Source organism: Episyrphus balteatus, chromosome 1 (assembly GCF_945859705.1).
Source record: "Episyrphus balteatus chromosome 1, idEpiBalt1.1, whole genome shotgun sequence".
Lineage (NCBI taxonomy): Eukaryota > Metazoa > Arthropoda > Insecta > Diptera > Syrphidae > Episyrphus > Episyrphus balteatus.
Genome location: NC_079134.1, coordinates 40562530 through 40589898, shown reverse-complemented (window position 1 = coordinate 40589898; position 27369 = coordinate 40562530). Strand labels below are relative to the sequence as shown.

General features: G+C 31.1%; 1 protein-coding gene across 2 annotated transcripts in view; it reads left to right on the top strand.

The window, feature by feature from the left end:
- Positions 1–27369, top strand: part of LOC129907874 (dual specificity protein phosphatase CDC14A) — a 79364-nt gene extending 51995 nt beyond the window's left edge. Inside the window, exons 1-8 of one of the 2 annotated variants that reach the window (XM_055984300.1) lie at positions 3157–3481; positions 3591–3809; positions 18368–18633; positions 18702–19233; positions 21419–21557; positions 21622–22185; positions 22260–22505; positions 25254–27369. In XM_055984300.1, the coding sequence (XP_055840275.1) occupies positions 3755–3809; positions 18368–18633; positions 18702–19233; positions 21419–21557; positions 21622–22185; positions 22260–22505; positions 25254–26778 (3327 nt within the window). In that variant the 5' untranslated portion in view covers positions 3157–3481; positions 3591–3754 and the 3' untranslated portion in view covers positions 26779–27369. Of the gene's footprint in view, positions 1–3156; positions 3482–3590; positions 3810–18367; positions 18634–18701; positions 19234–21418; positions 21558–21621; positions 22186–22259; positions 22506–25253 lie in introns of those variants that run through there. The other variant, XM_055984299.1, reaches the window with a different exon arrangement.

Sequence of the window (27369 nt, the reverse complement as noted above, 5' to 3'; positions counted from 1 at the left end):
GTTGTGTAATCTTTAATTCGACTTTTAACATGCCTTTAAAAGTTTTGAAATTTAGCTGGGTTCTTAACTTTTCCATATGTTGTTCATTATTCGAACAAAAATTTTTTTTCTAGAGTAGCTTTTTAAGCTAATGATTTTATCCCCGGAAAATTAGAAAAACAAACCACTGTTTTCCTTACAATGTAATTAAAATTTTGAATAAAAAAATCAGTGAATTTGCAAATACGGGACAATCACGGGGCAAATTTCAAAATACGGGACACTTATACGTCCCGGGTTTCTTAAATAAAAACCCGGGACAAGCTATAGAAATACGGGACAGTCCCTGGTAAACCGGGACGGATGGTCACTGTAATTATAATGTAAAAATGTAGGTATAGTTGTTTGCTATTTTATTGCCAAGGCCCTTAATGCTAGAATCCATATCGACGGTGGGCACCCCAGACATAGTAAGACAAAATTCACAGGCTAGTTTTCAGGCCTTATCAATGGAAAAAAGGGTTAATTTGCGTTTAATCTAATACTGTGTCACTTTATTGCATCTTCATACAACTCTGAATGTTAAAAAAAATATAGAAGAAAGGATATGTTTCATAAATAAATTTATCAACAAAAATTATTTTTTTATTTTTATTTTTAAAATTAATTTTTCAAAAACTAACTTAACATAAAACAACTTTTTTTAAAAACAAGATAAAAGAGGAGGTTGATTTAAAATAATTTTTTTTTTCAATTAAGTGATTTTATTTAGAAAATTGTCTAAACAGGGTAGAATAGACCCCCATTTTTACACATTGCTAAATCACCCTGTAGATTGACAGTTCTACATTTGCCTCTATTGATTGAGAAAACTGTTAAAATGCATTCAGTGCAAATTTTTCGAAGGCTTTTTAAGAAGTTATAAAATTCTTTTTTTTTTTGTCGTTTAAATGCTCTAAATGCTGAACCTAATAAGCCGCTCAAAAGTGTGTGTGAAGATCTGCATACAAGGAATTTTCGGATATTTTATTTGAAAATCGTAGAAGTCGATTTAAAAAAATTAATTTTTTGTTAATCAAAATGATTTTCAAAAATTTAAAGAATATACCCATTGAAAAAAAAAATAATAAACAAAGTTGGAAGAAGATTCATTAATCCGTTTTCAAAAAAATTGATTTTTCAAACGAAACATTTTTCTTAGTTTTTAAATAAAAATTGAGGAGCTTATTTCCAAAACCAGCTATCGGAAAAAAATCGGGAAATGAGATATGCATGTCATTTTTTAGGTCTTTTCAACGCGCGTCTGATTCAATCAAAAATAATTTTCTAAACAGCACACAGAGATAGTTATTCAATGTCAAAAAACGAATTTATTTCTAAAACAGCCTATTGAACACCAAATGTTTTTTCCAAAATGGCCTACGCAAAATGTTCTTTCCAATAAGGCCTCTTCAGTTTTCGTCATTACTTAGTTCCGTCCGTCCATCTGTACACCGTGGTAGGACCTAAACGGTCTAACGATCTTAATAAAATTTTGTGTAGTTAAGGGTTTTAGTAAATAATATTAAGAATCTGTGTTTTTAGTTTTTCTCAAAAATTTGGATAATGGAAATGGCGTTGTGGTTTTTCGCGAAAATTGACTTATTTTTTAGCTTATTTCGTACCAATTTTTTTTTCAAAATTTGCAGAATGTTATTTCTTATCATTTGAAAAAAATGAAATATAGAGCCATTCAAATAACCAAAATAGACACTCCAAATTACAAGAGGAAGTACGTGCGATCCAGAAACGCATTTTAATTCAATTTCATTTATAAAAATGTATTTATGTTTCTTGTTATAAACTAAAATACTGATATTGATAAAGGTGTATTTACAAAAAATAAAAAAAAAATCGTGATTTTACCTGCAAAAGAAGACATAATTCAATAATACTTCCAAAAGCAGATATACCGACTTTTTAATAAGGAATTTTCATTAAAAGACTTAAGATATATTTATTTTGAAAACTTTAATTTTATTAAAATTTCGTAAAGAATAAATTTGTAGAAGATTATTTTGCTCTATATCTTCTGTATTACGAAGTAAAGGTTTTTGGCATTTTACTCAAAACTACCTTCAGGTCAGATAGCTGGTTTTGGAAATCACCTCCTCAATTACTTTGACACTTTTTATTAAATTGAAATAACTTTGAAAGATATCAGACATCAGAGTTTGTCAGAGAACAACAGACAGGATCCATCGCCCAAATTCCTTTTTTTATCGACTTCCAAAAAAGGAGGAGGTATTCAATTCGTCTGTATTTTTTTTTTTTTTTGTGTTAGTTACCTCATAACTTTGGCCTGAGTGAACCAATTTTGATAGTTCTTTTTCTTGTATTAGAAAGCTGGTGGCTGCAATGTGGTCCCATTTCAATTTCGTTCAGTTCTGGCCATAGAAACTATTAGAAAAACCATAAAACCCATGGAAGTCGGTTTTGTCTTTTGATAAAAATGATTATTTTCGTCTTTTTTTCAATCATGCCATTTACGAAAACCAGTAAACAATCACTTTTCCAAGAAGGAAGAGGTTTTCAATTTGTCTGTATTTTTGTTTATGTTTGTTACATCAAAACTTACGACTGAGTGAACCGATTTTGATGATTCTTTTTGTATTTAAAAGCTGGTAATGGTAGTATAATCCCATTTCTGCAATTTGGTTCAGTTTTGGTTATGACATCCAAGAGAAAAACATTAATTATATAAGTTTCGATCCATAGAAGTCTTTTTTTTCGAAATCGATTCTTTTTAGAAATTGTATGTAAAGTCAAATTGTTTTCTGGTGTAACGCCGAGAAATTCTCTAGCCACACTGATGGCTTATCAAAATATGTGTGTACAAATTTATAATTGTTTAAAAATCTTCTGTAGCTATCTTACAAAAAATTCTCTTTTAAAAACTTAACCATCACACAAGTAGTGAAGTGAATACCCTTTGAAATAAACTAATAATAGCAAAATAATACTGAAAAACAACAAATAAACAATAGAATGGTCACACCAAAAATATGGCTTCTGGTTCTAGTTCCTGTCTATATAGTCAAATGTATTCATACATATTTTAAGTTGGCGGGCGGATGACGTGTGACGTGTGAATGTTCATATGAATGTATCTCTCTTTAATGTTGATTATTATTATAAGCGTTAAAACGGAGTGAAATGTTTCGTGATTCGTAATCCAGTGTGAGCCTAATAAGGCATACGAAAATAATACATGTGGGTGGAAAATTTGTCCTCTCTCAATATAACTTGTAGACTCTATACACTTTTTCATCCCTCGTTTTGTATTATGAATTACGATTACGACGACGACGACACGACAACAACGATGCTTAACTAAATGAGAGAGACGTAGTAGAAGGTTTTGAGACGTTGAGACTATGCGAGAGTAGAATTTCACATCTGTCTGTTAGACTTTTATAGAAAATTAGACAGTGGACAGCTCTCAATGTGACGCGACCCAATTGTTAGTTGGACGTTTTTCTCACACCAACCAGTTGCATTTTATTTATTTTTTGTATATACAAAATAGAGCTTCGTATTAAAAGTTGAATATTTTGTTTGTTTAATTTCAGAGCGAAAGGATTAAAATTAAATTAATTTCGTTGAAAAAAAAAAAAAATTCAATCAAGTGTACCCGAGAGAGAGAGACAATCCGTCAGCAGTAACAGTGTTTGAATTTTAATTTTGATTTTTTTTTTTGATATCAGGACGACGACGCACGCTTACGACGACGACAATGATAGACGACGATAACAGCGATTTGTTGGCATCAGCTTCGGAAATCCAACGAAGTAAGTATATACCTTAATGTTTATTTTTTTTTTTTGTTTGATTATTTTGTTTACCAAATTTTAATTGTATCGCGATTTTGAGCGCAAACAAGCGGATGATTTGTTTATTGTGTTTTGTGTATCTTTTTTAAAAAGTAGACGAGCCCATTATAATGAGGGTATGAAGTTATTTAGATAAAATGGCATTTGGTATGTTTGTTATTGAATTATTTTTCGTTTTTTTATTTGTTTTCTCAAAAAAGGTGATGTCACTGTTTTGCATTTGAGAGTAATTTATATTGATTTTATTTTTGTTGTAACTTGATGAATTTATGACAAATTTTTCCATGGTTAATGAGAAAGATAAATTGAAGAAAATAATTTGTATTTCATTGTACAATTAGACAATTGTAGGTATTTAAATTAAAAAATATAAATAAAAAGAAAAATATTTAACATCCGTCAAATGTCAAAAATTTAGATATATTATTGATTTTGTTTGAAAAAAATATTTTTTTTTTTAATTTTTGATTTGGAAGTAGGTACATAAAGAAATACTAAATTTTAAAAAAATGTTGAAGAGAGTTTGGGTGAGAGACCATTAGCATTTTGCATTTAAAATGCACTTTAAAATTACAATATTGAGAAAATCATTGAAAAATTTTATTGTTAATAAGTTTCCTTGATCGTTTTTGGTAAATGGGTAGAAATGGAGCTTTGAAATAAAAGCAACACCAGCAAACCTCTTTTGCAAAATGGTGGCTACTCCCGACTTTCTATCAACTCAACAAATTGATTTTCATGATAAGATCATACACCCAAAGACATTATTTCATAAACAAAAATTGAACGCGCATAAACTAATTTGAATTTGTCATAGAACTTTGAAGTACAAAAAATTGGTTGTCTGTAGAGTCTGTTAACGCACGATAATTTTACGTGATAGCGTTATAAGCAAATTAAAAAAATACATATTTATACGCAAAGAAAAAAGTATTGGGCTGTCTTGGGATTCAATCCCACCTTTGGTGGGAAAGACAAGTTGGACTCGGCGTTTTCTCTCCTTCTTTATCTACACCACACTCCTAACAGACTCAGGCGGAACGTGAGAATGAACTACACTTTTTCGTGAAAAGATAAAAAAATCTATCTGAGATACCTTAGTAACAAAAATTATTTCCATCAAAAGACAAATTTTGTTTAAAAAAAGTTAACATTTTTTTTTTTATTTTTATTGAAATTGAAGAAGCTGTTTTTGAAGTTGGTGTTGCTGCCGTTATTTATGTTAGTACACAAAAGTTCCTGGGAGCGATAGTTATCAAAGAAATGATTTATTCCTAATAAATCATTTTAAATAGCCCTAAAGGTTTTTTGTTCATTATTTTCAACTATAACCAACTACCCCAACCCTTTAAACCTTACAATTCAAGGAAAGACACTTCAATTTAACTATTTTTCGGAGTGATTAAGCGATAATTTCAAATTCAAGTAAAACGACGGCAGTTTTAAGAAACAAATCAAAACCTGGAACTTTATAAGTGTTATATTCCATATAGAAAACTTTAAATGACCTTATAAAATATTTAAAAGATCAAAGAATAGTCAAGAAAAATCAATTCACCTGATTAGTGACTCAAGAATAGAACAATTTTGTTTTTCAACATCAAAAGTTACTCATACGCCGTAGTGACCCTTTAGATTTTCTCTTATTTCGCTAAGAAAAATTGACTGTTGTAAATAATTCACACCAATTATACATACTTATGAAATCAAAGTTATGCATTTTTTTAATACCTCCCCTTAAGGGTGGGCTAAGGTAATCCGTATTAAAGAAGTCGTGTTTTCATAAGTTTATGACATTCGAAGACTATTATTATGCATATAAAATTTTCACGAAGATTAAAATATGAAGAATAAAAAATACGGCAATACCAGCAATTATTCGGAAGTTTCTCGGAAAAAGGAATTACGGTGCTCTTGATTCTTGTTACTTGTAGCTGGATCATCTAAAATCCAAAAATCACAATTCATTCGTTAAACAATAGTATTTTCCCAGGTAACACTCTAAAAGTTTTTCGAAATTTCCATGGCATACTTTTTTTGAACACTTTTTTAGTTTTTTTCTCTTCAAAGTGTTCCAAAAAGGTGGAAAATTTACATTTCAAAAACCAATTTTAGTTTTGTCTATAAGGTTTTTTTCTGAAAAATTAAATGGTAGGTAAACCTTTTTTAAATATTGTATGTGGGCTAAAAGTTCTCAAGACAATTTCCAAATAACGCGAGATTTCAAGGTTCAATGGATAAGGTGTCAAAAGCACACTAGTTTTTTTTTTTTTTTTTTTTCTTACTTTTGGTTCTACTTTAGTCTTTTTATTAGATTTTTGTCTACTTATACACTACATAACTTTTTTTCAAAATGTTGGAAATATGCTTTATTTAATAAAAATAATAATCACATTATTCGCGGTAGACAATCTACTCTTTTTTATAAGTTTGACAGCTGTAAGACAACAATAAACAAGATTTTTGATCACATTTTCCAAATTTAAATAGTTGTATAAAGTTATACAAAGTTTATAAATAAGGGGGTAAGTATTTAAAATAATTAAAAACTATTTTGAATACAAACAAAAATACGGATTTGGTATAGTAAATTGAATACACAGACTTAATTCAAAAAATTTTTGGCCGTTTTCGATCAAATATATGAACAAATTTAATATTTGTATATGCCCGGGAAAGTCCAACTTCAAAACAAAAATAAAACAACTTTGAAGATTACGCAAGAATAAAATAAATGAATGAAATTTCAAAAAAATCCGTCTACCCCTTTAAGCTGTGTTTGTCTATGTAATGCCATTTTTTTGCACTACTCCTCCATTTAATTGTATTAAAAACCTCAAGCATTTTTTAACACGAAACCAGTTCTTCACCCTTATAGCAAGCATAAAGCACGCTTTCGTTAAAATTAAAAGAAAGATGATGAATAAATTATGCGAAAGAATGTATAATGAATATTTTATAAGAAGCACTAAAATAAAAGTAAACGTGTCTTCAAACACTGAATGTTCGTTTTACACTATGTATCTTTAGAAAGATATAATTTCATCCCTGAGGTTGAGATATTTAAGCACTTAAGATAGTTGAAGATTTTTTTAAATAATTTTTTTTTTCTATTTTAGCCTTAAGTAATTGTGACCGGCATTTCCTTGCAAGACACCTTGCACTTTAGTAATTTTTTAATCTCAGCCCTCTTTTTTGGTGGTGAAGGTTTTTCTCAAGGCGTTTATATGTTTTCATTTTCTTTTAATTTAATAAAAGAGACATAATCCTTTTATAAAATTTAATTATGTAAAAGTAATAGTAATATCACTAAGTGAGAAATGCTTTTGTTCAAAAATGCTTATCCTACACAATATATTGCCAAGAGGCTAATTAACTTATTTTTTTTTTAATCAATATTGACCATAATATTACAAAACCGCATCAATTAATTTGTTCAATTATTATTATGTCGAAGCTGGTAGATGGAAAATTATTATAAACGAGATGTGGCAATATTATTATTGGTGGTATTATATAGGTAATGGCTAGCATTCTCTTTTTTTGCCAAGACACACAACAAATACCTTCGTGACCTCATTATGCATTTTTTTTTGCATTTTTTATTTTTATCATTTGACATTTTGCAATAAAACTTTGGCATGCATCGCGACCAACTACTTACTCTTAAACTAAAAAAAAAAAAAAACAAAATAATAATAACAATAATAATAAAGAAAGAAAGAAAAAAAAATCCTATAGCTTTTGTCTTCCGGTACACGAACTTTTTTTGCTGGGGACTTTATATTACTTTATACCCGCTATATGCGGTTATAATAAAACCTAGAAAGTTAACTATACTACATAAATAAACATGAAAATGATTATTACAATTGCACGTGAGAGCATCGAGGGAGTTAATAAAAATGTATGAGTGTTGCCAATGGTGTTTTTTTTTCTGTTTGCGGTAAGCTTGCACATGAATTGGAATGAAAATGTTTGCTTCTGTAACACCCACAATCATCATTATAACAGTTGTTCCTTTTGGAATCCCAAGCATTGACTTGTGTTCTTGCAGGTTCTGAAGTACTAAATTTAAATAACTTTGTCATGAAAGAGAGAGACCTTAGCTCAGCCAAGTGTATAAGTTAAGTCAATGGATTTAACATTTTCTTGATTAAATTGTGCATTGCCTGCAGTCTGTCTTAATTACAGCAGCGGATTAACATAGTTTTAGAATTAGGAACGTCTATAAGGCTCCTATAAAGATTGTCAGATATTTCAGACAATTCAAGTGTAAACAGTCATCAAACTTGACACAAATTGCAAACAAATGACTGATGTTTGTAAACGTAGGATTATTGACAGGTTTACATTTGGAAGTTCACAATACCCAATTTGCTCTACTTTGAATAGAAAATGAGCATGTAAACCCGGAGTCATATACATTTGTTCAAAAATAAATCGTGCCCCATGAGCTGGTTGGTGTGATAGTTTTCATGAATCTGGGAGCCCATTTATTTCCTTAGTATTTCGAATCTTTTAATCCACTACACAACACAAAACTGAGATGGATAGTTTTGGTTTGGTTTGGCGGTGTTGAAGTAATGTGCAAAGGTAGACAAGTTACAAGATTACTGTAATTACATGTTGGTTAGGTGATGGTGATGATGTCAATTTAAAATGACACAAATGTAACTTTTGTGTGTTTGATATTTACTCGTACTTGTTTTTCGTTTTTGAGATTTTTTTATATTTAATTAACTAAAAGCTCATCATTTCAAATGAACATTAATGAAAAGTTTAATTTTGACAAGTTGTTTTTTTTTTCTGTATTTATTAATATGCCAAACTGATGAAGGTGGTATAAGAGTATAATAATAATTTATTCGTGTATGGAGTGTTGTTGGGCGGAATATTAATTTGTTTTTTTATATATTATTCAATATTCTGGTCATTATACAAAAAGAAAAAAAAACCTGTCAGAGAATATTGACCATTCTGGATTATAATCCGCTGTTGTTATTTTTTTATAGAAACAAAGTTTAACTTTGATGTCAAAATGTGTAAAGATGTAAATTGGACATTGTGTAAATATAGTTGGATTATGGACAGTAGTTTGTGTTGATATTAGGAAGGTGTTTAAATAGGTGTAGGCTCAGATTTATATTTAAAAAACTTTTAGCAGTTACAAAATATTACAAAGTAGTCAATCTTTAGTTGTAATATAAGGTTTAATCTTGTACATTTTTAGCGATTTCGTCTATAAATCAGAAGGCTTCAAATTAGAGCCTACTATTGCACGTGTATTAAGGTACACGTGCTACACGTGTATTTAAATAATTCGTGCCGAAGCACGTGTATTTGTAAATACACGTGTATTTATATTTACACGTGTATTTATATTTACACGTGTAAATAGCGTTCGAACAGGTAGATTTGGTGGCGATTTCCTAAAATATGTATTATATTGAATGAAAAGGATATTGTTCAGGTTTTTGCGGTTATTGGCTAGATTTACACATTGAAATTACACGGAAAATTTAATTGGAAATTCTTATTCAACCCTAGCCATATAAATCTTGGAAAAAAATTTTGACCCGATTCCCATTATCGTATCGAACTGAACTTTGTACACATATGAAGTTTGGATTGCAACGCAATATTTTGGGGTCCGAACTCAGGGGAGGGGCATTAGGGGGTTGAAACACCCCAAATCTATTTTATCCCATTCTAAATATCGCAAAAGCTTTTGTAGGTAAATTGCAAGAGAGGGGCTTTGGGAGCTCATACCACCCAAGCAAATTATCATCTTCTTTCAAATATTATACGACTAAAAAGTAAAAAAATAAAGCAGATTAGATTAGATTACCAAGCAACAAAACATATAAAATAATTAAATTGACTCCATGGAGTCCCTTTAAATGCCGTCCAAGGGCTCCGGTTGTTCCACCGGGACAAGAAAAACGGTTGTTTTGTTGTGAACTACATAAGTCACAGTAGGCATTTGTCCCTTCTCGGTGGGCATATTGCCATACCCAACTCCTTGGCTTCATATTTTAGTTTTATTTTAAAATTTATTTTGATTGAATTTGTCGCTTTATTTATAAAACACCTTTTACACTTTCACTATGAACTTAGTAAACCATATGATCTTCAAATAAACGGTGATTAACAAAAAAAAAAAAAAAAAACATGTAACAGTTGGTACACTTTCTTCTGAGAAAGACACAGTAGGCAATATGCAAATATATCTTGGAAAAATTTATTAGTTTTTTTTTAATGAAAAGGCACATCATTATTTTTAATTTTTTAATAAATTATTTATAAGGTCTTCAAAAAGTTCAAATACTATTTTTCCAATTCGAACTATTTATTTGCACAATAATCTTCAGTTGTTTAGTTTTAAAAACTTTTATTTTACCCCCAAAAAGCAAAAAAATCATTTTGTTTCGTATTTACACGTGTAAATATAAATACACGTGTATTTAATAAATACACGTGTAAATAAGATACACGTGTAAACGTTTTTTAGATACACGTGTACACGTGTATCGGGTACACGTGTAATTAAATACACGAACAAAATCGTAGGCTCTACTTCAAATGCATAATTGTTTTTATTTTATTTTTTTTGGCTAAGAAAAAACTGACTTAGGTTCAACAGAAATTAAAATAAAATGTAGAAGACATTTTAAGCGTTCTGTTATTAAATTTCTACAGTTTATGCAGTATTTGAGAGCATTTTATCCCACTCTCAAATGAACTAAATATTGGTATATTAAAAAATTAGAATTTATTTTTGGAAACATTTATTAAAAATACCTTGTAGAGTTTTGTAGTAGGTATGTATGTATTAAAAGTACAAAAAAACCACAAATTAAAAACATTTTTTTTTTGCAATAAATCCTTGCAGCATTTTTACTTGAATTGAAACTCACTTAAATAAGGATTAAACCTAGCTTAAAGTTTTGTTAATGTTTGTTTATAGATATGTATTATAAGTACGATGACCATATTTCTGGAAGCGAATCCCGGGACAGATAAAAAATTCGTTGGATCGTTTTGAAAATATTGATTTTTCAAAAAAAAATTAAATTTTTTTAAATGAGTTAAATGAGTTTGATATCAAGGAGCGTTTTTGTTGCAATCATTTAAGTCGTTTACGAAATTATAAATCAAGTAAAATGGTTTTACTTTTTTTTTCACCCATGTTTTTTTTAATCAAAATCGGGAGAGCTGGTTTTTTAACATTTTAATTTTTTTTTAAATGATTTTGAAATTGTATGATCTTTAACACAACTTTTAACATTTCCTTAAAAGTTTTGAAACATATCTGGGTTCTTGACTCTTCCATATGTTGTTCTTTATTCGAAAACACTTTACCTGGTGTAGCAACCTGACAAACAGAAGCTGGAACTAAATAATTGACGAACATTAAAAAAAAAACCAAGCCTAGTCTAGAGGTGAAACGAAAATTTTCATACAAAACCAGCACAAAATTTTGCTTTTCGTTGCACAATACGCAGCTTAGGTAACGAAATTCTTACCTTTAGTAGAATATAATTATGGAGATTTTGCAATCGTTTGTCACTCCCATTTATTTGTGCAGGCAATTTTTCTTGCAGCAAATGTTTTTTAACTTTGGAGACTTAGAAAAATTTTCGTTTTGCTTCAGCAGCGTACTAGGCTTAATGCTTTATCCGAAAAATTAGAAAAATTTTAATTTCCAGCCACTGTTTTCTTGTTTTCCGTACAAAGTATTTAAAATATTGAAGACAAAAATCAGAGAATGTCCAAATACGGGACAATCACGGGAAAAATTACAAAATATGGGACACTTATAAGTTCCGGGTTTCGTAAATAAAAACCCGGGACAAGCTGTAGAAAATATTTTTCCATAAGACATATGATTTAAAAGTTTTTTTACAAATAAATGCATTGTCATTTTAAGAAGTAAAAGCTTGATAAATATTTAAAAGGGCTTTTTGAAACTGGCCATAAGTCTGTCAAATATGTAATGTTCATAGGCCGGTAAATAGAATAGGTACACATTGTAAACGACAAAGAACAGTTTTTTTTTTAATCTTAATATAGCTCTATTAAAACCTTTTTGTAAAAGCAGTTTCAAAGAAGGGCTTTTCCTCTAACTATAAATTGAAAAGAGGTTGATGGGAACCTATTGTCACGGTAAATATAAATGCTTTTTTTGTATTTTTTCCAAAAGTAAGTCCGTTTTTTGAATAGTTTCACTCACTTTAAAGTAAGTTTGAGTTCAAACTTATATTGATCATTGGGCGGGAAAACTGGACATTCCAAGTGCCTTAGTTCCAAACAAATATTAAAATTAAAATTCAAGTGCACATCTAAAACCGAAAAAATAGAAATATCACACAACGTTGTAAGAATTTTTTTAAAGAAAAAAAAAAAAACTGAATAGCGAGAAAACTTTAATAAAATTATGAAATGACCTACGTGAAAAAAGCTTAAAAAATTAAGAGGCAAATGAATCATCCTTTGGTTGGTATTCGATTCTTTCTTGTCAGCATTTTCCTCTGCAAGTAAGCTTAAACTGTAGAAAAATTGATGAAAAGTGCCTGAACCTAGTTGACCAGTGCCGATGCCTTCAAAAACATTAAAAAGTACAAAAAAATCATAGTAGGATGAAACCCATTGGAAAAGGAGGGGAATATGATAAGAATGAAAGGAAAAATAAATTACGGGCGAGCCGAGTTCGGGAAGTGGGTGGGTTGAGTTTTTAGTGGTAAAAAATGGTATATCTCGATTCCCGGCAAAACTACAAATCCTATAGAAAAAAGTTGTATGGCAAAGTTGTAGGTAATAAAAAGATCTACAACTTTTGTATCAACAATTTTTTCACATAACCTCAAAATTTATGTGAAAAATTCAAAAAACCGAGTTTTTGGTTTTTTATTTTTATCTTTTTCAAAAACAAAAATTTTTCTACGAAATTTGGTGAAAACTTACCTTATTATGTCCCAAATACACTGTAATTTATTTGATTTAAAATATTAATTTTTTCACCTTATTTTGACTTAATACCAAAAAAACACCCTAATTTTCAATCGAAAATTCACGTGTCAAAATATCAGCTTTTTTCAAAAAGTCGGTGGGCATTTCGTTCGTTAAAATGTCTATTTTCTGATGGTGTAAAAAAAATTGTACATTAGTATACTATAGAACATGTTCTAGTAAAATTCAAAAAATGAAAAAAGCTTGAATTCGAAAAAAATTTTTTATCATTGTTTACAATTTTGGCCTATTTTTTCAAATTTACACTTTAATTACTCAAAAAACGTAAGATTTCATGTAACATTGATTAATCTTACGTTTTTTAATAATAAAAAGTTATTAACTTTTTAATTGAATTATATTCAATCACTCCGCTTAAAAATAAAAATAATTTTCATTATTTTTTTTTTTCACTTTGTTTACTTGGAAATTGAGATATACCATTTTTTACCATTAAAAACTCAACCCACCCACTTCCCGCACTCGGCTCGCCCGTAAATTATTTTTCCTTTAATTTTCATCATATTCACCTCCTTTTCCAATTGGTTTCATTCTACTATGATATTTTTGGTTTCAAAAATTATCGACCCTGGTCTATAGATCGCATGAGAAAACTAAATACTCAGTTTTCAGATTGCGGTAATGTGATACCACGTCAAAGTTACAAAAAAAAAAAACGTTTTTTGAAATATGTATATTGAACTGTCTCAAGAACTGTGCTAGATCACAAATTTGAAATTAGCCCACGGAATCCTTTTTGATATGTATGATTTTGTTCAAAGGCGATTTGCTGATTAATGTGATCTTCATTCTTCAACGACATAAAACTCACAAAAGAAGTTCTAAGAAATAAGGATAAAATTAATTAAAAAAAAAATAAAATGCTCAGGAAAATACTTTTGTTCAACACCCTATTAATTTGAATAGTAGATACTAGGAACAAGACTAATAAAAAGGTAAATTTTTTCAACATAACTAAACTATGTAGTTTTGTGGAACGCCTCGCCTTATTATGAGTAACAACCTCAAGTCTCCAAGAGGAATATCAAATAATGTAACTTTGCAAAGGCAAAAAGAAATTTGTTTGTTAACATAACCGTATGTTATTCGTTTTCATCCTTCAACTTTAATGACGTACAATTAAAATTACACCATGTAACTAGTTCTAAAAACATCAAATTATCAGAATAAGCGATGACATCCGTCAGTATACATTATGAATGAAGAATGTAATAAATTCTTTAATGAAAATAACAAAGTTACAAGGACAAAAAGAAGTCTAAGCACGGAAATATACCTTAGGTACTCATTCTACTTCTATAGTAAAAGCGCAACACGTAATTTATTCCTCATTTCGAAAAGGAATAATACTTAACGACAATGAAACAATTATGGTGAGCCAAATAGAATTGAAGTGCACAGTTTTACTCTCAGCGCTATTCATGTCTTTTGTGTAAACAATAGCGAAATATAGGTCACGTTTCGTTGTAACCAGGCCATCATCGATGTAACGAAGACAAGTATAGCTACGCAAAACTTTTTTTTTGTTGTATTTTTGTAAAAAAAAAAAATAATATTTAGGACAAACGAATTGTTAGCAGCGCAGTGGTGGTGAAAAAGTTTGCAATTTTTTTTATTTGTTTTGTTTTATATATAGACAACCTTATGCGAGTGTATGAATAACTTTTTAAAAAGGTGTAGATTGCAATGTGATTGTTATACTTCGGCCACTGACATGCAGTTGTTGAAGCCAACAATTAAGCTCATACATGTAAAAAAAAACTATTAAACAAAACAAACCGAGGAGTAAACGAGCACAGAAATAAATTTGTTATAAATTTGGACCATCGGAAGTGGAATATGCCAGATTAAGAGAAAAGTTTGTCACTTTTCGAAATTTTGAAAGCCAAATTAATTTTTTTGTTCACATTACGTTTTTCAAGTTAAAAATATTAAATATGTATATAAAAAAATGATTGCAAGTTAAATAAAATGCACGACTGGGTCCCACGAACTTGCTCTTAGAGTTCAAGTTGTTTAAATTTTTAAGACTTTTTATATAGAAATTTGGAAAATGTAGGTATAAAAAAAAATCGTTCTTAAAAAAAATATAAAATAAACTCAGAAATCAAATTGCCCCCCAAAACAAGTATGCAGTTTCGAGTGATATATTAAGATGCATTTTTAGAAAAAAAAATTTCAAAATCGTATAATTTTTTGGAAAATTGGTATGCCATTTTGTAAAAATCACTGATATAAAAACGAAATTTCCAAAAAAATTCAATTTACCGTTTTCGAAAATTTGATTTTTCAAAAAAAAAAAAAAAAATTTTTTTAAATCAAAAAATAATTTTTTTCAAAATTTTATTTTTGGCTTATACACTTCGCGTCACTTGAATAGAAACAACATTTTTTCTTTAGAAAATAGCGATTGGTGCTTTGGTGAGGTAACTTAGTAGATTTTTGGTTTTGCATTTTCAAAGAGGAACTTTTAACAAACAATGTTGTAAAAACAAAAAACCCAAAACAGAAACCGTATGGCTTCTAGTTGCGTTTTTTCGCATTACCTCACAAAAAACAGTGTTTTTTTTTGCACCACAGAAAATGCATAAATAGAATTTAACATTGAAAATGCACTTCTACTGTACACAATCGTGGACCTAATTGGAGAAAGTGATAAAAGTGTTTAGTAGCTTCTTACAAATTAAGAAAATGACATTTTCTACAATTTAAGGATTGAATAAGTGAAATAAACTTTCGTTTTTATCCGGAATGCATCTGTTTTGTTTTTATTGCGTTGTTTTTTCTTGAACTATCCTTGTGCAATCTCTAAGACGGTTGTTCTTCCACGTTCCTAAACTTGCCAAGAGCTTCTACCATTATTTCTTTGTAAAAGTTAGCATCTGTTTTTGAAGCGTGAAGCTTCAATTTTGCTATTGCACATCATTAAAACAAAGCGTATTACTATAACACATTTTAGTGCCCTGTATTTGCGATGCGATTAAGGTTATTCTTTTATAAACCAATGAAATAGGGCTAATATTAACGTGGTCCATCTGAGTTGGTATGTTTTCCTTTAAAAAACCACTCTTTACCCCACTACTTTTCAGTTCGAATGCAACTATGAAATAGTTAACTTTTTTGTAATCTTAGTAGAACTTAAAATGTTGTTATTTTGCATTTTGAGGCTTTTTTAATGTTGTGCACCTTTTATAACTTCCAGGATGGAACACACCAACACGTTTCCATCGCACTATCACCACGTTTTTGACCGATTTTAGCGGCAAAGTGAAGAAAATTGCAGCTAGTTTTTAAGTTATTTTTTTCTCTGCTCGTGACTTGGGTCTCACCTGTCTTATTTTTTGATTTGATCACTAGTTTCCAATATTTTAAAAATTATCTCATCCAAATTTGGCAAATTTTCCAATATCTTTCTCGATTTTGCATAGTGCAGGTGCATTTCCAATGTTAGCTGCTATTTATGCATTTTCTGTGGTGCCTATTGGTAGCTCGTAGCCCATAATTGGTTATAATGTGCAAATAATGTCAAAGCTTAATATTGCTTTACTATAATTAGCGTTTTCCATGATTTTTCATCATTTTTATCTAATTTAAGAGCTTGTTTCTATTCAAGTGACGCAAAAAAAAACACTGTTTTTTGTGAGGTAATGCGAAAAAACGCAACTAGAAGCCAAACGGTTTCTGTTTTGGGTTTTTTGTTTTTACAACATTGTTTGTTAAAGGTTCCTCTTTGAAAATGCAAAACCAAAAATCTACTAAGTTACCTCACCAAAGCGCCAATCGCTATTTTCTAAAGAAAAAATGTTGTTTCTATTCAAGTGACGCGAAGTGTATTAAAAAAAATATAAATAGTTTTTTTTACAAAAAAGTTCGTTGAAATCGAATAAGTAGTTTTGGAGTAAATCGAATTAAAAAAAAAAAAAACGGTTCTATGGCAGGTACCGTTAATAATGATTTTCAAAATAAATTTTTTTTATTTAAAGATGGACCTTCTCTTAAAACTTACATTTGAATTTTTTTAACAAAATCGTTTGAGCCGTTTTCAAGATATTTCAATTTTACTAAAATCCGTTTATGACAAGTACCGTTATTTTTGGTAAAAAAAAAATTCCAAAAACCCCTCTGGATAGTCGCCAAATAACGCTACATACCAAGTTTGACATCAGTCAGTCCATCCGTTTACGCTGTAGCTTCGTTTACAGACAGACAGACAGACGGACTTCCGGGACCCATTTTTTGGTATCTCTGTCATCGTAATGTCATGAAAAAATGTTATCTCAACTTTTTTTTGTACGAATGCATAACTTGATATATGTATGTACATATTGTACCTATATCGCAAGTAAAAATGGTACGTGCTAGAATTTTTCTGAAACCAGGGGTCGAACTACGGCATACGTTCGTTAACGTATGGTTGCTATGTGTCCCTATCTTCTTCTACTAAATAAATAGAGAGAGCAATAAACAAAACGTTAACGTATGATCGTAATCGTGTGCGGTAATTCGACCCCAGATTTAGATTCAGGAAAGTCAAATCTTTCATAATTTCAAAAAATTATTTGAAGGAGAAAAAAAAGATACATTTTGCAGACCAGTGTTTTTATTGCGATTTTACCCCAAAAATGTGTTTAAACTTCAGGTTTCCTAAAAAAAAGTCTTTAAAATAAATAATCTTTTGTAGTATTTATCAATTATATAACAGGAAATCTAACTTAACAAAGAAACAGCGATTCTCAAGAGTTGCTTTATTTCGGTCGGATCGGATTAACAAATCTCAAATCTCCCGAGATTTGCAGCGACTCTTATTCAGCATGTCATTGCCATACGTGATGTAATTTCTCGGATTCTTCAGGAGAAGTCTCCTGAAGTTCAATTATAATTACATCGGATAAATCTCAGTCCATCATCTCTGATTGATACTTTGATGGGCGTAAATTTAAAATAAAAATCGTCTTTCTTGGCTATTTCTGGTGAATTATATTTCGTAAAATGATTTTTTATAAGAGCCCAAAATCACCAATTTATGAACTTTAGGAGCCAAACTTTGATAATTCAAAAATTAAAATTTTAAGGAGCGAGACAAATGTTTAAGGAGCATTTTTGGCGATAAATAGCCAATTTTGTCAACTCTGATGCATGGTATTGTTTTGGTATTTACTATGCTAAATTCTATTAACTGCTGTTGACTCAGGAGATCGAAAGTGCATCTTATTTAAGATGCTCAGATTCGTTAGAAAATTGTGCGTTCAATTCCTGTCCACTAATTTCACGGACACAAAATTAATTAAGAGCGTATTTCACCAGGGGCCCAATTCCGCAAGAGTGAATTCCTCTGTGTACACGAAAAAACGTGTAAATTGCCTTGGGAACAAGGCAGAAAAAAACTCACTCTTGTGAAATTGGGCCCCGGACTTCATTATAAATTTATTAGCTTCTTCTGCCGATAATGTGTTTATTAATTTATTTATTTTATTTTATTTCAGATCGACTGTATTTTGTGGCCTTCAAAAAGAACTTTAAGCCAAAGAACACACCAAGTACGCATTATTTTAGCATAGATGAAGATTTTGTCTACGAAAATTTCTACAATGACTTCGGTCCCCTAAATATATGCATGCTATACCGTTACTGCCAGAAACTCAATCGAAAAATAACCTCAAAATGGCATTCAAATAAAAAAATCATTCACTATACATCGATGAATCCGGCTAAAAGATTAAATGCAGCCTATTTGATTGGTTCGTATGCAGTAAGTCAAGTTCTATTCATCATTTATTTATCCAGCTATATATTGTAAACTAAATTTCTTCTTCATAGGTAATTTATCTAAATAGGACACCAGAAGAAGCATATCGGCCGCTGGTAGCCGGCGATATACCAGCTTACACACGTTTCTGTGATGCATCCTATGGCCCATCGGGATATAAAATATCACTTATCGATTGTATAAATGCTGTATACAAAGCTTTGAAGGCTGGTTTCTTCAATTTCGATGATTTCGATGCCGAAGAGTATGAATACTTTGAGCGAGTCGAAAATGGTGACTTCAATTGGATTGTACCCGAAAAGTTTATAGCTTTTTGCGGGCCACATCAAAAATCGAAAACTCTATCGAATGGTTATCCGTGCCATTCACCCGAAACATATTTTGAATATTTTCGGGAGAATAATGTGACAACGGTTATTCGATTGAATGCTAAAGTCTATCATGCATCGAGTTTTGAGAATGCAGGATTCGATCATAAGGATTTGTTCTTCATCGATGGCAGTACGCCGAGTGATTTGATTTTGAAAAAGTTCCTTAATATATGCGAAACAACTAAAGGTGCTATTGCGGTGCATTGCAAAGGTGAGTACAAATTTATTATCTACTTATACATGATTTATAATTTTCAAAGTAGGAGTTATAACTAAATTACTGAAAATATTTGAACAACATTCAATCCTAATACTGATATTAAGTGATTTCTTTAATATAGACCGAGTTTGTTAAACTCGTCCCAAAGAAGAGCAAGAGTATCCTTCAAAACTTTCACAACATATAAAAAGACAATTAATATTGGACTTTGATATACAAGTATTTGACCAACAAGTATTCAACCATCTCCTAGACAATTTTCTATTTCTGCCAACAATTCAAAATAAAATTGTACAAAATGATTATTTCTATCTTCGTGACTTTTTTTATTAATACATACCTTGAATCCTAAGTGAAATTAACAAAAGAATATTCAACACCAACCATAATCCCACTGAGGATTCAAGATTGTACAAAATGTTTTGAAAAGACTGAAATCCCTTGCACCAATTAGATTTAGCTAGATTGCCGATATCTATACTGCCCATAATCTCGTTAAGGCCCTGACTACAAAATTTTCGATTTGTTTTTTTTTTTTTTTTTTTTTGCATATTTAGAGTTAGAGCATTGTCTCTGATTGATTCTCATTAATTTGTTTAGCTTAGGCCTCAAATAATTTTTAATTTTTTTAAATTTTTATATTAAAAATGCGAAAAGCTATTAAGTGCTCTCACTCAAAAATATGAAAAATGTAGTTAGGGCCTTTACGAGATTATGGGTAGTATACTCGAAACGAGTTTGTAAGTACTTGTGTGAAGAAATGACTTGGGACGGATTTGGTTATCGAAAATTGGCTTAATAACCAGGTTCTAGCTGTTTTTTTTTAAATTCTAATAACTTCTGCATTAATAACAGTAAATGAGCGATATGTTGATCAATGCCCTACATTTGACAAGATAACAGTTTGAAAGAATTCAAAATTGCAACAGCTCATTTCTCAATAATATACATATATGACCTGGGCAATTCACATTTCAATTCAAATTCGGTTTGTTTTAGACAAATTAACGATGCACGAGTTTCTTTTTTAAGGCCTTGTCACACACAGAGCGTTTTAAATTTGATACTATTAGTAGGAATAGTTTAAACAAGCTAAGAAGACCAGCATCGCCCATATTCGACGAACCAATTTTTTTTTTCATTTTTGGTCATTTGTAACATACGTTAAAAACTCATATGTCTTTTTCGGTTCCAACGCTTGTCTTCAATGAAACTTTAGCTGAAAAATTTACTCTGCACTCCCATATACGAGAGTTTACATGATTCAATGAGATGAATCTTCTTTCTCATTCGTACACTGAAAAGAGTCCTGAAGGAAAATGTCCTTAAAAAAAGGCCGCGAATTTGCTTCACCCTCTAACTATCGACCGATTGAACTTACGTTTCTTTCCTAGGTTATGGAAATTAGTTAACAGTTTCGAAAATCGTGCTTTTAGAGCGTTCGATACAAGTTGTTAGATCCAAGTATGAAACGCACAAAATAAATGCTGGTGTGGCCCAGGTCTGTGTTCTGTTCTCAATTTTACAAAATGATCTCCTCTAAATCTTCCCAACTTTTAAATCCCTCCCTATTTCCCTAACGCTCTTGCTGTGTTCATTATATGATATTAAGGACAGATTAATCCCTTGTGGGTGCGCTTATTTTAAAACAGTAAAAACAGTATTTGACCTAATACTTAATTACTTTTTGAAAATTTAATTTTTGAAAGATGTAAAGTAAATGTAAAAGTTGTCCTAAATTTTAGAACAATTAAAATTAATATATTTCAATATTTATTTAAATTCAGAATTTGTTAAGTCTCTTTGAATGATCTTGCAAAACTTATCTAGCTTTTTATAAATTCTGAAAATAGGTTCAGAGAACTCAAAAACCTGTCAAAAGCATGTTGCTTCACCATGCTTCACAATGTTTACCATGATCATGGCTAATCGTACGTACCTCAATTTTATTCTGGGAATCTAATGTTCTTTAAATGATATTAATCTGTAGTCATATAAGCAAAAGACCCCAGGCATTTCGACTTAGGTTTTAGCTGGTTCGTATCCCAGCTTCCATCACCTAAAAACTTGGCCTTGCTCCTTCAATGATTGTCGTGCCATAAATTTATTATTTTACTTTTTACTATAGAACAATTAATAATTGAATAAAAATTTAAACAATTTAATAAAATTTCAGCTGGACTTGGCAGAACTGGTAGTTTAATTGGTGCTTACATTATGAAACATTATAGTTTCACAGCTCTGGAAGCTATAGCATGGCTACGACTCTGTCGACCAGGGTCAGTTATTGGCCATCAACAACAATGGATGGAAGAGTAAGTATAAAAATCCATTACTATCATTCATCTTACTCAAAACCTTTTAATTATTTTTTTTTAGTAAACAAGCTTGGCTATTAACAGAAGGTGAACGTCATCGAAAACGTTGGAATACCGAACCACCCAAACACAAATACGGCATCTACTCATTGATTTTGAATGGCAAAGCTAGCAATCAACAATTGAATGATAATTCAGAAGTTCTACTCACAAGTCGAGTGAAAGGTATCTCACAAAAAGTCGATACAATGCATATCAACGATGAAGAGAATGAAAACGGAAATGTTCCCAAAAAGAAGGTGCTCACAACAAAACATGTTGAAGAAGATGAATCGTCAAGTGGTGATGATGATAATAATGACGATGAAAAACCATTGCATCGTAGTAGTAATGATGTTGTTGACAACAATAAACTTTCCATAGAGCCTTTGTATGCTGAAAAGAAATTGAAAAAACCATGTAGTATTTTCGAGGCAGCTAATAAGCATACGATAGCATCGACGGTAAAGATGACTCAGGCAGCTATTGATAAGAAAAATGCCCAAACTCAAGGCGATAAACTTAATCAGATTAAAGCAATGCGCAGGCAGCATAATTCAAGATCAGTCAATGTACCTGGAACACTGTTAGTTTGGTTTCCTTTTATATTGTTTTTTTGAATTCTTCTAAAACTTATATTAAACTTTAATTTTTTTCTAGTGACTGTGATAATCCAGCTAGACATACCCGTGCACGATCGCAGCCATTTAGAAATAATAATGGCAATATTGTGAATGTCTTGAGTAGTACATCACTGTCGCCATCACTCTTGAAGACCACAATTGATTGTATTGAAACAACAACAACGCATACAAATCCTTCTTCGGTTGGTACATTAACAACAAGTACTACAACTAGCTCTATAAGCAGTACAAGAACCAAAGGTCTTGCGTTCTATAGCAAGAGGTAAGAGTAGCTTCCAAAAACAAATCCCTCCAAATTGAAAAACAACCTTTTTTGGGTGGAACTACATAATTTCGTTTTAAGTATATATTTTTTTTTAAATAATTATTTGTTCTGTTGTAAATTTGTTTGATTTGCGATGCTAAAGTAACGTCTTCCTTTATCCATTCCAATAAAATAAATGGTCCTGTATTTTTTTTTGTTGGATCCCTTATATAAGTATAATGTCCTTTAAATGCTTGCCATTTTTTGTTTTTTGATTATGGAAATGTTTTATTTATATGTTTATGTAAGTAAATTAATAGTCTTTTTTTGTATAGTTTTTTTTTTTTTTTTTTTTATTTAACGAAATTGGTTTTTAAGTTTTTCTTGTTTTGGTAAAAATTATGTATATTTTTTTTTAGAATTTTTAAAAATTACAAATATTTCGAATTAAAAAAAATGCCATTTATTTTTTTAGTAGTTTATTTTTCAAAGCGCGTAAGACATCACAAAAATGGGAAACATTAAAATTAGAGAAAAATGAATGATCAATCAAAATTTAAAGTATTATGTAGATTACTGTTCAACCTTTTTAAGGGTTCTTCTAATGTGAAAATTCATATTAGTTGAGGTAACCAGCGTCTTAAGGAGGTGCTACAACCCGTTGTGACTCCGGGCCTCAACCAAAGAGCTTCTACAGCCAGCTTTATCCTTTGACAGCTGCATTCACTTTCGCACGCCAAGTTGATTGAGATACTCTTAACATGACCTATCCATCTTGTACAACCCGTACAGCTCGATGTTGTATCTTCGTCACCAATAGCCATTAATGTAGAATGGACCAAAAATCTCCCGAGGAATTTTTTTCTCGACACATTCCAAAGATCTTTCGTCTACTTTCTTCAAAGTCCATGCCTCTGCAGCATATTGAAGGACTGGGATGATAAGAGTCCCAGTCTTGTATAAGGACACCTTAGTTGCTCGAGAGAGGGCTTTTCTGGTAAATTGCCATTCTCAAAGTAGCAGAAGTTGACAAGAGTAATTCTTCGATTGATTTCAACGCTAGTGTTATTGCCTGTATTAAAAGCAGAGCCTAGATACACGAAGTACTTTACTACCTCCAAGTTATGACTGACCATTTTGGTTTGGAAAACAGCGAACACACTAATGTCGATTTCCATTTGAAACAGAGATTTTTGTAGCAAATCCAATGATCTCTTGTGGCAAATGGATAATGCCAAAAGATTTATTTTTATTCGTAGCAATTTTTCCATATACAAAAAAAACCTGGTCAACAAATGTTCACATGTGAAAGTGCATGTGCATATGCACATGGTGTAAATTTCTTTAAAAATCGAGATCTGGAAAATTTGATCTCAGATCAATAAAAAATGATCTCTTTATGCAAATAGATAAGCCACGAGTCGAACGTTTGTCTCGGGAGTCCTTAATAAAGCCTTTAGAATCAAATTCAGATCTATCATTCTAGAGTTTTAGGAAGGGTATACAAATAAAAACAATTATATTACTATCTTTATCACTTTTTCAAAAGCATTTTACTAGTCGTGGAAAAATATTTGATAAAAGTAGGAAGCAATTCCGATAAATTCAGTAACAAATTATACCCGGGTAATCGGGTAGTTGGGTACCCGGGTAGTACCCGGGTACCCGGGCATTACCCGATTTACTCGAGTACCCGGGTATCATCACCTATAGTTATGGCCTTTAGTCATAGAATTATCTCGAAGATATGGATAGTTAAGTCTTCGACCATTTGGAGATCAGCTGGTATTATACCTGGTGTTGATGGTCAATCTCAAACTAGATCTAGCTTATTTCTTATTATGTTGTTTGACGCTGTCAGGTTGCAACCGCCCATTTCAATTCTACAATCCTAGAATTTTTTTTACTTTAAAAAATGCTAGATAGTAGTTTAAAAAGAGCAAACAATTTGTTCGCTAGTCAAGGTCTATATTATGTAAAAAGGAGTGAAATCTCAAGTGTTTGAAATAAGTCCGGCAAGAAAACAATTTAAAGGACACCAAGTTTTAAGATTTGATTTTAATTTTGTATTGATAAAATGTGCATTATTTTTCTTGGACAGTTTTTAAAGTACTTTAAGCATAAATACAATTTTATAGTTTTTTTTTTTTATTTAATGATATGAAAAATAAATGGCATTTAGTATTAAATTTAATTAAAAATATTTACAAAAATAAAAAGAAATGTTTACAATACTAAAACACTCTTCTCTATGTTTTTCAATAAAACAAGAGTTATAAATATATTTTTTTTAAATCCAACGGCACAAACTATATAACCCTTATTATGACTAGTATTTTTTTGTTTTTATTTAAATGTTCTTTTTTAAGGTGATTAAAAAAACAAAATTTTAAATCCCTGTGTATTTTATTTATGTATCGCATGCCAATAAATTTAATTACAAATTACAAAATTGTTTTTTTTTTTTTGTTTCCGAATAAAAAATGTTTTCTTTTGGATTTTTTTGTGATTGTTTTTATTTATTTTTTGTTTATGCTTTGAATTATTTTTCTTTTCCTGCGTATATATTGGATCTTTTTTTGCTATGCTTCATTTTTTGTTATTTTTAAATTGAATTTATTTCTCTGTAGTACAAAAGACGTCTTGAGAATTTTAAAATGTTCTCATTCTATGTTTTTATCTTTTTTTTTTCTTTTTATCTCTCCTCTTCTATCCTCTGTATTTTGTTGAAAATGAAAAAAAAAAAAATAAACTGAATCCTACCAGAATGGGCCTAATGCACATGCGTAAAGCGGAAGCACAACAGAGTAATATCCCATCAACATCCTTCTCTAGTTCTACCATCACTAACAGCACCTCATCATCGACCTCAACCACTATTACCAATACCAATACCAATATCAATACCAACACCAACACATCCACAACAACATCTTCTCTAGCTACTACTAATAATAATCTAAATAGTTCAATGGCTGGGTCTGTCCAAAATTCCAATCATCATTATCATCAGCAACTGGAACACCATCATCATGATGTGACTGCACCAACCCTTAGTAGTTTGAATAAACAGACCAAAACCCACAACAATACCCTTCTATCCTCGTCCAGTGTAATGGCATCGATAACCGAGAGTAAAATTCCAATAGTTCGCGATGTGGACAGTGGTGGAGGTGGCCCTGCTGGCGGAGGGGCAGTCAGCACTAATAACAACAACAATAACAACAACAACACTAATTTAGTGCTTCCGGGTCGATCATCATCGCGCCTTGGTCATCATTTGCATCATATGACGTTGCGTGGCCGATCACGAATACGTTATCGTACATCGGCGCATAGTGTTGAACAGCAACCATCGGCGTCACAGACACCAACTTCAAGTTCAGCTGGTTCTGTATTAGCTGCAGCTGCAGGTACAAGGTACAACTATCGTGACAGCTCAACCACTGCCACTTGCGGCGGCGGCGGCGGTAACACCACTTCCTCATCCTCAGTATTAACTTCTGTCTGTGCTTCTTCTGGTGTTGGTGTTCATGTTGATCACAATTCGAATCCGATCAGTGTTCCGCCAATGACTGCTTTGACGGGGACAACGACGGGTGTAAGCCAGAAATTGCTAATCGATGATAACAATCTCTCTTCTTCCAGCAATAATCAAAAAACGAACATCAACAATGGCGGAGGTGTTGTATTGGAATTGAAAGCTGCCAGCAGTAATACTGGTGGTATTTCTTCCACACATTCTCAATATCATTCAAACCTGCATCATTCACATCAGCATCAACATCATAATCATCATCAACCATCTGGCATTCCGGTTAACAATAATATAACCAAACGCAATAAACGCTCTTTAAGCAGCACTCGAATAGAAAAAGACAAGTGCGATGAGTACAATACAAAGTTGCTGCGCAAGACTGCCAATCAAAGTGGAAGTAGCAATAATAATCCCAATTCATCATCATCTGGAACGGGAACAACAACGTCCACCACTTCGTACCGAACTGGCGGTAATTATAATCATTCTCATGGTGCCATATCAGTTTCGGCATCAACATCGCCAGCACCATCAGTTGTAAAGAATCCATCATTGGCCAGGCGACTTATTGGACCTGGTTCAGTGATGGATTCTTTACTGCTGCATGCTCATTCGTCGGCTACTGCAGTGGCAGCAGCAGCGAATGCAAGTAGTGGACGTAGTAGTACAAATAGATTTGTAGAATCACAACAACCCGATCCACCATTGCGGCAGTCCCTATCGCTGAAATTACGTAAAAAGGTCAGTTATTAGGGTCTAAGCGGCATTGGGGCATTTGGGGTCATAGAGAAAAAGTAGGATTTATGACTACTTTAATACATTGTTGATGTTTTGTTTATTTGTATTTGTTTGTTAAAATGTATTTTTTTTTTATATAATAATATATAATTTAAGGGAAGGTATTTGAAAAACCGTAACTGACTGATTGTGAAAAAGAGACTGGTAACTCTATCGAAAAAATACATATTCAATTATTATTTTTTTTTAATTTCGATTTTTATTAGAAGTTTTTTATACTTCTTATTTTTCTTGGTGAAGGGAATGTGCTCTTAAATACATATGTATTTAGCTGGGTGGGCTTTAACTGATAAAAGGAAAATAAGATTTTTTTCCTATTTGTTGGAAATCAAGTATCTGAAACGTATTCTATAATTGATATACAAATCCACAGAGTTGATCTTTGCTGGCAAATGCTGTTTAAAAAGTTTTTGAATCTATCATTGAAACATGTTATTATTTTTGTTTTATATGTATACATAGGTAATTTTTATCAAATTATGCATTCGAAAAAAATAAGTTGAGATAACAATCAGGCATGACATTAAGATGATAAAGAATACAAAA